Here is a 14013-nt window from a genome sequence, read left to right on the forward strand (position 1 = left end):
CTTACTTAAAGTATATAGAATAATTAATCCATACTCTATGGCAGGCTGTGATATATTGAAATGAATCTTCCTGTTGTATAGACACAAACAAATAAAGCCTGGCTGAATTAGTTCTTACCAAATGCCCATTTTACTGTAGCTTTTATTAGTTGAGCCATATCCAAAAACACCAACCTGCTGTCTTCTGAACAGCTATGAAGGCTGAACATGTAATATCTGCAAGAAATCATAAAAATTACAGTTTCAACTACAGAGCCACAAAGCAGCAGATGTGCTTTTGATTAATACTTAGACATTTAAATGGAGATATAATTAAAAAAATGATAATATGATGTGACTGAAAGAAATATGTAAAAATAAAAGAGACAAAAAACGACATCACATTATGGGTTTCACGGTTACACTTATGGCACAACACTCAGGATTACTGACTCACTTTAGATCGTTCACATCATTAATGTGACTGTTGAATAATGTGGCTCATACTGGTTCAATTTAAATAAGTCTAGGCTCTTTACTTAATAGTCACGCCACATATGATGATTACTTTAAATCAAACACTGCAATTTAAACTCTGCAGGAAAACTGAAATATGTTGATTATTAAATGATAAGACAGCTGATATTACTCGCATTAAAATACATAAATGGCGGATAGTAACTCACAAGAAGAAGCCTGGCATAAAAAGGAGCAGAGGGTGACATTGTAAAACAGTCGAAATTCCATTAAAAAGGTAAGCGCTATGCCAAATATCAAATTTATTACTCAGTAATTGGGGTTGATCTTGGCACAAATTGTTGCTGCTAACTACAATGAATTATTCATAATGATTTTTTATTTTATTTAATTTTTTTTTTGGGAGGGGGGGACTATGCAAATGGACTAGCAAATTAATAGCAACACAGTTATTTCTTTCCAGCAAAGTCTGTCCTCCCAATGAAAATGAATTAGCAGTCATAGTATCAGGAATTTGCATAACTGTCACCAGACAGACAGACAGAAGGGTGTGTGTAGATGGATAGAACTTTGAAATCGAATTATCTCATTGAGCTTCCCCATTAAATATATAGTCAGTAGCATTTTAGCTTCTTTTTTTTACAGTTTTTTAAAAAAAGTCTCCTCTTAAAGAGCTTTAAGAGGTGACATACACTGAAGTTATTATACTGTAGGAACAGGTGATTTTGTTATATACACATAGACCCATGTAAGCTGTTCCCACACTCTTCCACTGCTTAGCCAAGCAAGTTGTCTACTGGATGCATAGCTCTGTCTTTATTAGGCTGACATGAGAGTGATAAAGATCCTCTCATTAACTCAGCAAGAAAGCAAATAGGCTAATTTCCTAAAATGTCACACTATTCATTCATTAGCTGCGACAGGTGCCCATGAAACCGCAGTGGTCCAAAGAGGTCAAAACAGGCATTATACATGCATATTTTAGATAATCATCACAAGCTTTCTAGATTTATTAGAATTAAAAAAGAGTTTTTACAACATGATCAAGTCCCTCTGTCTCTGTGTTAAAGCTATCATCTGCTGCATCTCTTACTTGACTTGAACAACCCAGCTCTCAGCTAATATATCCTTTTGAATTTTTAAAGCCAGACCTGCACTCTTCGAACAGGCCATTTATCCCTTAGGCTTCTGCCTCTCAGGTACATCACCTCGCTCTAGCTGCCAGCTGTAAGCTTTTATGCTGCAGTCTCCAGGGCTTCGGTTATGGAAATAACATTGTATTTCTTTACAAGGCCTTGTCCTTGATCATTATTACACAACTCTGTAGCAGAGCGACCAGATAACCAATTCACCTGTTGTCTTTATATTGGTTTCCACTAGAGCCCAGTGCATCTTGACTACCTGATCCTCAAACAATCAGACTGCAGTGACAAACGGCTGCACATTAACCTTCTCTTGATGCAATAAGAGCTTGGTGCACTGAGTGATAAACGAGAGTATTGGTTAAACTATTCATTGCACAATGAACAGAACTCGAAATGTGCATGTTCTGACCATAAAGTGTGAAATCAATAAATGAAAATAGATAAGTTGAATTAGTTATTTGACATTGGATTGCAAGTCAGGGCTGAGTTTGAGTACAAACTTCTTTCAGAGATTTATTTTACTATTAAGCAACCGCAGGTCTTTAGAGGGAATTGTGCTTTCTTAATGTTAGTTCATCTTCACATGACTTTAAACTGCAGCATGTTATTGTGGACAATGGTGTTAATCTAAAAGTCTATGAAAAAAACCTCTATAAAGCTGGGGCATCTGACTACTTGGCACTGATCGAGGAAACAGGAACAGTCCAAAGTTTCCTTTCAGCACTGCAGCTGGGCTGACAAAGAATCAATTGACTATTCCTCAAACTTTAACTAGAAATGACTTTATTAATGTCTTCACATATAATATTTTAACCTTTAGAGAAAAAAATATTCTCAGCCATCCCACATAGATCTTAAGTACAGTAACTTCTTCTATCGATCTTTGTGAGTTAACATCTATAATGTCTTCCTCTAAACCATCATGTGCCTTGATGGTTTCGACTACAAGATTGTTCAAAGGAGTTTCACATTCAATAATGCTTAAATTTTAAATGTGACTAATCTATCTTTATTAACAGACTATGCAGCACAGGCTTTTTAGCGTGGCAGTAATTAAATCATTACTTAAAAAATCCGACAGTTTTTAACTAATTACCGACCAATTTCGAGCCTTCCTTTTACTTCAGAAATCCTTGGAAAAGTAGCTGTCAAACAGTTAACTCATCGTTTGCAGAGGAATAGTTCATTTGAAGAGTTACAGTGATGATTTAGAGTACATCATAGTGCAAACACAGCACTAGCAAAGGTTACAAATTATTTACTTGGCCTCTGACAGTGAACTCATCTCTTTGCTTGCCATGATAGATCTCAGTGCAGCATTTCATACCACTGACCACAATATTTTACCACAGAAATGAGAACAAGCCATGTTGCTGCAGTCGTTTGATCATCTCTACTTGATAGATTCCAGTGTGTGCATGTAAACAGGGAGCCTTCTGCACACACAATATTAAAATGAACCCTGTGAGGAACCAGTGTTTTTTTTTTACATTATACATACTTCCATTAAATAATATTATTAGACACACTGCATATGTTTTCATTTCTATGCAGATGATATCTAGCTTTATTTATCCATAAAGCCAGATTCTACAAATAAACTAGTTAAACTAATTACATGGCTTATAGACACAAAGACTCCTTGTAGATTCAGACAAAACTGAGGTTACTGTATTCGGCACTAAAAATCTGAAAGAAATATGGTGTACAACCAGATACTTAGTTTAGATTGCATTACCTTGGCCTCCAGTAACATTGTGGTAAATAATAGAGTCATTTCTGATCAGGACATGTCCTTGTGCACGCACATTAAAGAAATAGGACAGCATTTATACATTTGCATAATCTTTCTAATTAAGTATGCTGCTATGCGTTTACTAACTAGGACTAGAGACAGAAACGTTTTTCCTCCCGTATTAGCTTCTATTCTTTGGTACTTCTTAAAGTCAGAATTGAATGCAGCATCCTCTCCTCACATATAAAATCATTTCTTTTTAACATTGTAGGGTCTTACAATATAAAGTGTCTTGAGGTCATTGTTGTTGACAGTTGACTGTCAGAATTTGAACGTACCTGAAAGGTAAATGCATTTGTATTGAAACTGAAGTCCTTTTTGTGGTTGACATTACCCGAGTTTGACAGATTATCGTTACCACATTAACTTTACTATAGCTTCCTTTAAGAAACCAGCTAAGCTCAGAGAATCTTGGCATCCTCTTTTAGTGTCTGCGGTGCAGTCTGATTTGGAAGCGACTCGAGCTGGTCTGTGTCACAAAACAGGAAGAAGCTGCTGCTCTTACTGAACAAATGATGCTAAAGCTTTCAGAGATTCTGGCAATGACAGATGGTGGAAGGAGTGAAAAGTCTATTTAAAAGAAAATCACATCTGTCATGTTTATCTTCTGTAAAGCCCGACAGAGGGAGTGAGGACAGTAAATTACAGTATAACAAGACTTGAGATGTAATGAGAAACAATACCACAAAGGATGTAAAGTCTGTGTAATAAGCAGTGCTGTGCAAGTTCAAGCTTCACAGGAGCTACTTCGCAGTTCAGTTCACACAATTAACTAGTTCACTTTTTTAGTTCACAATTTCAAAAATAAAAGACGTCACATTCATATGGTCAATGTTGCCCTGTCCACACAGCCCCCAAACTCTGCTGCTTCCCAGTGTAAATGAATTACTCCATATTATATTGACTTCACAGAGATTACTTTTAAAAGCCAAGCTAAACCTATACAAGTAGTCTATCTTTTACCACATAAAGTAGGACAACCTTAAACAGATCGGGTTACAACTGGAACATTATGGTCGTTAGGTCCCGTTCTTGCCCTTTGAAAATGATTCCTTGTTAACATAAACACCTGATGACTTGTTTTTAGGGGACAATTTGCATAACACTGTCAGATGTATTTGTTTTTTATTGCAACACATAGACACTTCCATTCTAAAATTCCATTAAATTTTTATAAGCTGTATTGTTGATTAGGCTTAACTATGAGTCGTTCAATGTCCACACCAGCGGTCTCCAACCTTTTTTGCACCACGGACCGGTTTATGCCCGACAATATTTTCACGGACCGGCCTTTAAGGTGTCGCGGATAAATACAACAAAATAAAACTAGTACCAGTACCGAAAAAAAGAAGATTTATTCATTACACACGTGAAAAGACCCAGGAAAACCGAGTTAACGATAAAAACGATAACAAAATAACCCTGAAAACCGATAAAAACCCTGAAAACCAGACATTTCACACCTAAGCCTCAACTCTCGCGGCCCGGTACCAAACGACTCACGGACCGGTACCGGTCCGAGGCCCGGGGGTCAGGGACCGCTGGTCCACACCACATTCTTTAGTTGCAAACACATTCTTTTCAGTTCAGTGTTTACTGAAAACATGAGCACATTCATGCACAGCACTGGTAATTAAGTTTACCGAGAGCTTTGGTCTCATTACCAAACATAACATCTTTAACGTGGATTAAGCAGACTGACCATGTAAACCTTAACCAGAAAATTATTTTCCTATTATTTTATTACAGTTTGTCTATTTAACCTGGGAACTGCGCTTGTGAAAAAATTATGGCTTGTATAACACGTTTGACAGCATCTGAGATTACTAGCAACTGCAGCTGACAAACCTTGGTGACAGTAAAAGACCTGCAAAATCTAAATGTGAGATAAGGAAACTCAAGTTGACTCAAATTATGTGTTTTTCTTTGCACCAGACATCGCAGTCACAGAAAACAAGACCCTGTGATGCAGCAAATAAGAACAATTCAGGCTTTGGATGCTTTGCTCTGATAGCATGTTGTAAACTTTTACATCTTGATGTTTCTTAATGAACTGTATACATTATAGGCACAAAAACAGGACTTCCTCAGTGCTGAAGAGAGTAATTGGGTAAAGAAGCCAAGCAGCCAAAGTTTGTCAAAGTCTCTTCTGTGATGCTGTTTAGCAATGGTGTAACTCCTTGATGAAACCACAGTCTCTCTGGATGATAAGTTGAGCTTTTTGGGCTGACTGTGCATCCCTGTGGGTTTTTTATATGTATGTAAGAAAACAAAATGCAATTAAATAAGGCAAAAAAACCTGTGTCGTCACATCGGGTTTGTGAGGGCTAAGTCAGCTAACCATCCATGCATACTTATGGTCCACGCACACATGTGTGCGCAGAAGACCAAGTGTGTGCTATTTATGCTCTTCGAAGGAACAAATGGATGCAGACTGTTTCATCTCAATAAACAAAAGATGAGTAACATATGCAGCTAACAGGCTTCCCTTATTGCCATCTGTCTGGAATGTTATTCTGGCAACCCAGAATGCACAATAATCACAATGTTGGATATTGTGAGGAATGTACAGTGTGTGTGTGTGTGTGTGCGCGTGTGTGTTTGTTTTTGAGATGCGTTCTGCATGTACTTTCATGACCAAATAGCCTAAAAATGCAGTTTATTTTAGCCTTTGTGTTGACACACTTTTTGCTCATATATCTTCATTTATGTCTATCTGTGTGTCTTTGGCTTAGTGGAGAGTGGCAGAAATCTGGAGTTCTCTTGATTAGAGCCAGCTGTTTCTCTTCATTAACTAAAATCCCATGCATGCACGCACAGTCTGCACGCACAGATGAACACACAAAAGCAGACACACACTGAATCAAAATTCCCTAGAAAACATTACGCACAAAATGGCGCTAGTTCTTGCTACATAGGAATGAAAGCCGCATGAATAACGTTGGTTTGAAGTGTTTTGTTTCCTGGTGTTTATTTTCCCTCTCTGTAATATTTCTACCACAAACTTACAGAAAATTGAAAATGTTCAAGATCGTAATAAACCTTTGACACAGATTAGATGGGTAACTTAATAGTGCAAATTGCCTAATGAAAAATACTTTTATTTTATTGTATCATATGAAAACGATTATGTTTGTTTAACTATTTACTTAGATAAATCAAGTGAAACTGATGAATGAAAAAGAAAAAGATCTGGAGATTATTCCAAGATTGAGCTTGCATTTGGTAATTGTTCATTTGAACCTTCGATATGAAGGTCTTACTGGAAGTGACGTGGACCAGCACTAGACTGAAAAGGCCAAATAAATAGCACCAACATTGGAGGTGGCTAAATCAACAATCAAGTACAAAAAACTGCATAGTGTTGTTAAATATTCGTTTTAAAATCAGGCCTGAAACATACATTTTTGATACCTTATTAAAAAAACAAAGAAATATGTGGACTTATGATCATATCTTTTTCCTTTTTGCTTATTTAGGTGGATATATATGTTGCCAGTGGCTGCCAATATATTTATGTGTAGACATATGTTGGCCAGTTTGAAACTTGTAGTACATTGACCAACCCCCGGTAAAGAATAATTACAGAGTTCCCCTCTGTAATGATTGATGTAGCCTAAACAAGTACAATGATATGAAGTTCAACAAGATAAAATGCAATATAATGAAACAAATATGTGAATACACTAAAAAAAAAGTCAAAAATAAATACAATGAACAAAAACAAATAAATGTAAATCTGATGATGCATTAGTTAAGTAAATTATGAAGGATATTGGTGTTTAGTTCAGGCAGGAGAAGAGAATCAGACGTGGCACACGAAAAATGTGGTGGAAGGAGAAACTATAAAGACAGAAAAAGAACTTCTGCATGACTAACCAAATTAATCATTTGACTAATTAATCAAATTAATCATTTCATTAATCATTGTGCCAACAGAAGTCATTGCAGTCAAAGAACAGTCTCATACTGGCTGTTTTAGAGACGAAGGAAGACCCTTTGGGGAAAATTAATGGGCTACTCACTTGGTGCTCTTATAGGGGTTGGCACAGTATTAAATGACTTGTGAAAATGAGGGGCTAGGGATATCAAACTCAAGCCCACACACGGTTTATGTTGGGAAAATAAAAGCAGGGAGTGGTATTATCTTGTTTGAAATGAAGAGCAGCTGTGCATGGAAAGGAAACCAGTAAAAACAATTGAAGGAAAAAACCTTTGTACAGCTTTTTTCACATAGGAGGACGTGCCACTGATTTTTATTCATTCCATGGAGATTTACCCTAATCTTAAGCATGCCAGCTCCATGATCATCCACCACAAAAGAAAAACAAATCTCACAATGTGATTGCGTGGACTGATTTGTTTGCTTACACACACACAACACGAGTAACACAAGCAGACACACACTTAACACTGTGGAAGCTCAGCAGCAGTTGTGAAGCGGACCTCAAACGCTATCTCAGATCCTGACACAAGGCTTTCGGTTTCCCCCTCCCCCAAAAAACACGTCTGTTCCTCGAAGAATCATGTTAGGAGCTTTCTCCCTCACAGTCTTAAACTGAGCCTCCACTCAAACCTAAATCCCTGGAGTGAGAGTGAAAATAAGAACGAGAAAGTAAGAGAGCAAAGAGACACAGAGAGGAGAGAGAAGTGCGCGACAGAGAGACAGACAGAGAGAATGAGATGGGATTACAGGGATAATGCGAGCAGATGGAGGGAGGTCGTGGCTCCAGCAGGACTCTCCACTCCAAACGGATTAAAAGACTTCAGCCGAGCCACCAACAACCGAACTGATGATGCGTTCCTCGCGCTTGAGACTCTGAGGTGATCCAGCCTCGTCCCCAACTGCTAAACCCAGAGATGATAACTTGCTGTCTTTTAGCGTGTAGCAGTAAACAATTAGATCACGGTTATGTATTTCAAGGCCCCTCTATTCTTCCTCTTCAGTCAAACTTATAAAAGCTTTTAGGCTTTTTTAAGCCCCATCCATTTAGGCAACAACTCTCACTAAAAATTTGCTTTAACTTACATTCTGTTAGACAAAATCAAATTCAAATATAGTTGCACCCAACGGACATCCAGGAATCAATTACCCAAACTAACAGAGGATCTGGTCACATAAAATCAACATTAGATGTCCTTTAGCTTTCAAATACACTAAGCCATTTTACACTTTTTCTGGCTGCTTCACAGAAGACGGCTTCATCTCAGCACAAGTGTTTCCATGCAATAAACTTTTCATTTCATAAAAATACAGGGGACGCTTCTGTCCCCACCTCTCATACATAGTTTTACATCTTTTAAATAAAAATGAAAAATAAAACATTGCTTTGTTTCATTCTCCCTCCACCAATTCATTCTTGACAAGAGTTGTTTGAGGGGTTTTTTTGCAAACTGTGTCCTATATGTGTCTGTTTGATGCCTGCTAATTTGTGAAAATAATAATAACGTCTTCTAGTTGCCTATCAAGAAAGATGGAACTAGTTTAACTTTTGACAGCCTGTAGGGGAGGAAACATCAGCTACTAACTAATTTCATCAGACAGTTAAAGTGATTATTTCTCTTTAACTTAAAACGTTATATACAATGCACTAAAGGTTAATGTCAAGACTCCTGTCTATCTATCTGAAACCTAAGTTTTACTACATGGCATTACATTTACTTTTTTGTTGAACTGAATATCAAATGTGCGAGGATTGTTCAAAATGTTAAAGAGAAAATATTCAACTTTAACTTTTACTCTTAAAGACTCAGTTGTCATATTTTCCCATATCAGTTGTCTCTTGCTGATTAGCATTTATCACTTTTTTGGGAAAATACTTTTTTGCTTTATTTGAGGGGAAATTTATTGGTGAAATCATTTTTAAATGCCTTAAATAGCTTTAATGTTTTTGTAAAGTCTTGGGGTCAAATTCATGTCAAGGACCAGTGGAGACCCCTGGTGGTTAAGCTAAATTTCCTGGCACTGTACTGTTAAACTCTTTAATTATTAGTTATTGAGTTGTAGCTATTGTTGCGTGAAGACATTTGATAACACAACTCTGTGAAGTTTGCAGTGTATTGTTTCTGCAATTTCTAAATGCTCCCTGTGTATGCATGAACATACACCAGCTGGAGGGACTAGCACTGATGAAAGATTGTACAGTGACGTTTTTGGTACCATGGACATAAATATTGCTACCCCCTTGCCCAAACCCTCTCCTCGTGCCTCACCAGTGGCACTGACCAACAGAAAAAGCCTCCCCCACAGGAGAACTTGGCCCATGTAACTAAAAAAAACTGCTCAAGACCAGCTAAAGGAAGCCAACAATATCTCAGTGTTTCCTCAGTCAGATTGAGGAAGGGTGAGATTCACTGGAACTAACTCAATCAGTACCTCACTCTTCAACTGATGGAACCCAAAGGATCAGATGCCAAATTTCCAGTGCCAGACACCACAGTACACCTCTAGCAAACCCATGTTACTGTCACAGGGTCAGAGGTGGTTTGGCAGCATGAAGAAGACCTGTAGTATTAGTATTAGGTAAGTATTGTCAATATTGTGGAATGTTGGATTAAATCCTGCTTGTTATTTTAATCTTTTGTTTTTAATCAACATTTGGTTGACTTAATCTGGATGAAAAGAAGCTTGTTCTGTGTTTTAACAATGAATTGATATTTTTCCAAGTAGCAGTTGCGCTTCATGCCTGCAGAGAAAGGCTGAGGTATACACACAACTCATGTGTATGGATATGCATTCATTAGACAATGCAATTTAAACATGAAGATGATTGTTTGTAATGCACACATGACAGCATTATGCATGCGTGACACACACACACACACACACACACACACACACACACACACACACACACACACACACACATACATATATAGCTGTAAAGTTGTAAATTAGCACTAAAATACTAGATTGACAGATACCAGAGTGTCTGTTTTGATGTTTTCAAAAGGAAATTGTTCTGACAAATAGCCAGCATTGTGGATCGTTACTGGCAGTGTAAATGAGCGCTGTGTGCTAGGAGCAGGCTCAGCTTATTTTCTGCATCAGGATAGCTCACATTACCAACATCAACAGGTCACATTGATTGGGTCTCTTCTCCAGTCAAATGCTGTTAACTGGTCTTAATGGAACAAATGTGTTTCCAGTAAATGTATGAAGGCAGACTGAAAGATAAATACACACAGATAGATGTGCAAACTCAGTATCAGACTTTTTTTTATATATAATATATGATAATATTTTTCCACTCTGAAGTCTGGTCCACAGCACTGAGTGTAATATTCAGTTCTGTGTTTCATCCCTTTGCATATGCATTTATTAATGTGAATCTGGCTGCTTGTTAACTTTCAGTCTATCTGCTCTTTTCTGTCCGCAGGTGATAATTAACCTGTTGGTACGATGGCCGTTACGCGACTTGCTTCTCCCCTGACATCCCAGCATATGTCGCTGCTGGCACACGACACATTCATGGAGCCCTTGATTTATCTTAGCACGTGAATCATCATCAGCACTGATGAATGTCACCCAGTTTAACCTCGATTGTAAACACATGACACTTTGACATTGCTTACAGTCAGACTCCCCACAGCAAGCTAGAACTTTTCTCATTTCACCATTCGACCTTAGCATTTCCAGGTGGCCTCACATCCATTCACTGTTTCTGAACACTGAGGTTGCAAGGTTAAGTATTTGCTACAACAAAGGAACAGGAAACCTGTCCGAGCGGATAGACTACTCTACAGTAGAGTAATTTTCCAAATATCTAAAATCAAAAAACGAAAATCATCTTAAATCGAGCAATTTCCATCGCAGTTTCCTTTTCCTTCCTTGAATACAAGCTCTGGGCAAATGCACACTATCTTCGTGCGTATTTACGCATGCAATACGAAGTGACAAAATACACCAAGTTACATTGTGAAAAGAAACACAAGATAGAAGAGTAAGAGTCAGTCCAAATTAGGATTTTGGCACTGCTTGTAGCAAAAGGAACGCACACAAACCGTCCTGTCCAATTGCAGCCTCACTCTCTCTCTCTCCTACTCTCACTGCCACACATCCACAGACCGGGCTGCTCACTCACACACGTGCACATCGCCTTTTGCTCACCTCTTTTATCCTGCACTCTGACGGTGATCTCCACTAGAGGCTCAGTCTCTCGGTCCAGTTTCCGGGTTATGATTATGTCCCCGGTGTCCCGACTTACGCTGACCGGTGAGCTCTCCACGTCGGGCTCAACCAGCTCAAACGTGGCCGACTGAAACCTCACCGGGTTCAGGTTCATCACCACTGAACCGATCCCTGCATCCTCGGACACGTTGATTAAAACTGGGCTATCTGATTCCAGTACTGACCTGGACTTTCTCGCTGGTACTTTCTCTTGCGATTTCGGTTTCCCTTTTCCCGGTTGGGGATTTAGTGAGGGCGCCACGGGCCACTGCCGTGGATTTATTTCCACTGTTATGCCCTGGCTTGTGCGAGGTGGCCACCCCCGGTCCCGGGCAAACACTTCAAATTTAATAGGTTCACCCAGGCCGAGGATGGAGTCGACAAGGAGGATGTCACCAGTTTTGGGCACCACGTAGAAACTCCCGTTTCTGGGCAGAGCAAAGTAGATGAGCTCGGCGTTCTTGCCGCTGTCATCGTCCCGCGCGGTGACCGTGTAGATCGCCATGCGGAGCGCAGTGGCATCATCGAGGCTCAGTTTCACATCGTCTCCGGGGAAAGTGGGCTGGTGGTCGTTAGTGTCCAAAACGTCCACCTTGATGGACGCCACCTCAGACACTAGTGGAGACATGTCTTCCTCTTCCCGGGAGAGTCCCGCGCATTGACCACAACACAAACCGAGACCTAGCGCATATTCGGCACGCTCCTCTCTGTCCAGAACCCTGGAAGTCTTCAGTAGAATATGTCCCCGTTTGTGGTGCGCAAAGACACGGAAATTCTCGCTGCCCTCTCCCAGGAGTTTGAGATGCGCTGCCGCGGAGCTGGGTTCCCCGGCACCGCACAGCCTTTGCGAGTTGAGTCGCTTTAATGGGACGCTCAGTCCGTTGACCCTGCAGCCCGGGGACGAGTTCTCAAATACATGGCCGTGAAAAAACGGCACCTGCTCCACGGTCCTGTTCCCGAATGCGCACGAAATAAAAAATGGTAAAACCACGACCCAAATCATGACTGGATATCTCTTTGGCTCCACGACACTAACGCGCCTCACATAAATCCATGTGTGCGTCTCTTCAACTTTCATGAAATTGTAGCGCACATATTTGTTGGCACCATATTTGAACTCGATGTGGGAGAACTTTGTCTCTACGCGTCTGCGCTGTGCGTCCTTCTTCTCTCCTGCCCTCCTCGGTCTGCCGTCTCACCAGCAGCGCTGTCTGTCTGTGCGCGTTCCAGGGGAAAAAAACGCTTACAGCTCGAGTACGCGCTTACCTCTGCACGCTTTCTCACTTCGTCTTGCGTGCGCTGATCCTCAGCGATCTCGTATGAGCATCACACCTAATCCTCCACTTGCTGCAAACTGCACACAGCCGCACAGAGACCTGCTTTCCAAGTGGAGCTCACTTATTACAGGGAGGAAAATCAGTTTTCTTTGCATCAGATCTGCAGATGAGAGTTTGGTCATCAGGAGGATATAACACAAAACCGGCTGCTTTACGCATGCAGTGCCAAAGCTACCAGGTAAATTCATTTGTTACAATGATATGCGGCGGCAACAGATTTCTTATAGGAAATGAACTTCTCGGTAAAGCTGCACCGCATCGAATTAATGCGTGCTCGCGCTCACGCGCATAAACACTCTCCACCAGCGAGCAAGTATGTGCGTGTCAGGGGGATCCTCGGGGAAACGACCCGACCTCCCTTCTCCCAGTGATCAATGCCCAGTCTTGCACATCCATATCCATCACTCCTCTTTCCAATAACACGTCAGTCCACTGGATTAAAATAATGTAAAAATCGATCATTTTAAAACGTCTCCAGAGGGGCAAACAGAAAAGAAAAGCTTACAGCTTCTGGAAAGGACTCAGAAAGACTCAAGAGCTGTCTTTGTGTCACAGTAAAGTGGCCCGTTTGAGCGTGTTCATCTCACACTGTGTTTTTGTTTAGTCCCTAGGGGTCTGTGAATGTTGTGGGCAAGTTTCCAGCGAAATGAGAACAGTTCACTTTAATATAACATTGACAAATATTACATTCACTTTATATTTACCAGGTTTCACTGATATTGTCTCTTGGTCGCATATCATTCACTACTATACTGACAGCACTCATGTAGATTCCTGATAATAGATTTGAGCTGTTTATGGATCCAGGGCACGGTCATTATCTCATCCAGAGTGCCTGTCTTCTGTGTGCTTTTGTGCTGTTTGAACTCCCACTCACTAAAACACTGCAACCTGTGCAGTTTTAAAAGTTTCACATCAGCAGTCCTTGGATAACACAAGTTTAAGGCTTTACACAAAAAAAACTGTGTTCATAAATTCAATCAGGCTGGTGTTTAGCATAAAATCTAACATCAATGTGAAGGTGAATTCCCTTTCCAGTATAACTAGAATTAAATAAAACCATTTTTAATGTTAAAGGATATACACCCAATCTATTCATAACTGACCACA

General features: G+C 39.8%; 1 protein-coding gene across 1 annotated transcript in view; it reads right to left on the reverse strand.

Annotated features, from left to right (window-relative positions):
- Positions 1–12755, reverse strand: part of LOC146718174 (neural-cadherin) — a 333699-nt gene extending 320944 nt beyond the window's left edge. The window contains exon 1 of the mRNA XM_085431334.1: positions 11507–12755. Within this exon, the coding sequence (XP_085287460.1) occupies positions 11507–12644 (1138 nt within the window). The 5' untranslated portion in view covers positions 12645–12755. The remainder of the gene's footprint in view (positions 1–11506) is intronic.
- Between the last annotated feature and the right edge of the window lie 1258 nt (positions 12756–14013).

This window comes from Copadichromis virginalis, linkage group LG1 (genome assembly GCF_057382275.1).
Source record: "Copadichromis virginalis isolate Kocher_CV1m ecotype Utaka linkage group LG1, C_Virginalis_male_GT1.1, whole genome shotgun sequence".
Taxonomy (NCBI): Eukaryota; Metazoa; Chordata; class Actinopteri; order Cichliformes; family Cichlidae; genus Copadichromis; species Copadichromis virginalis.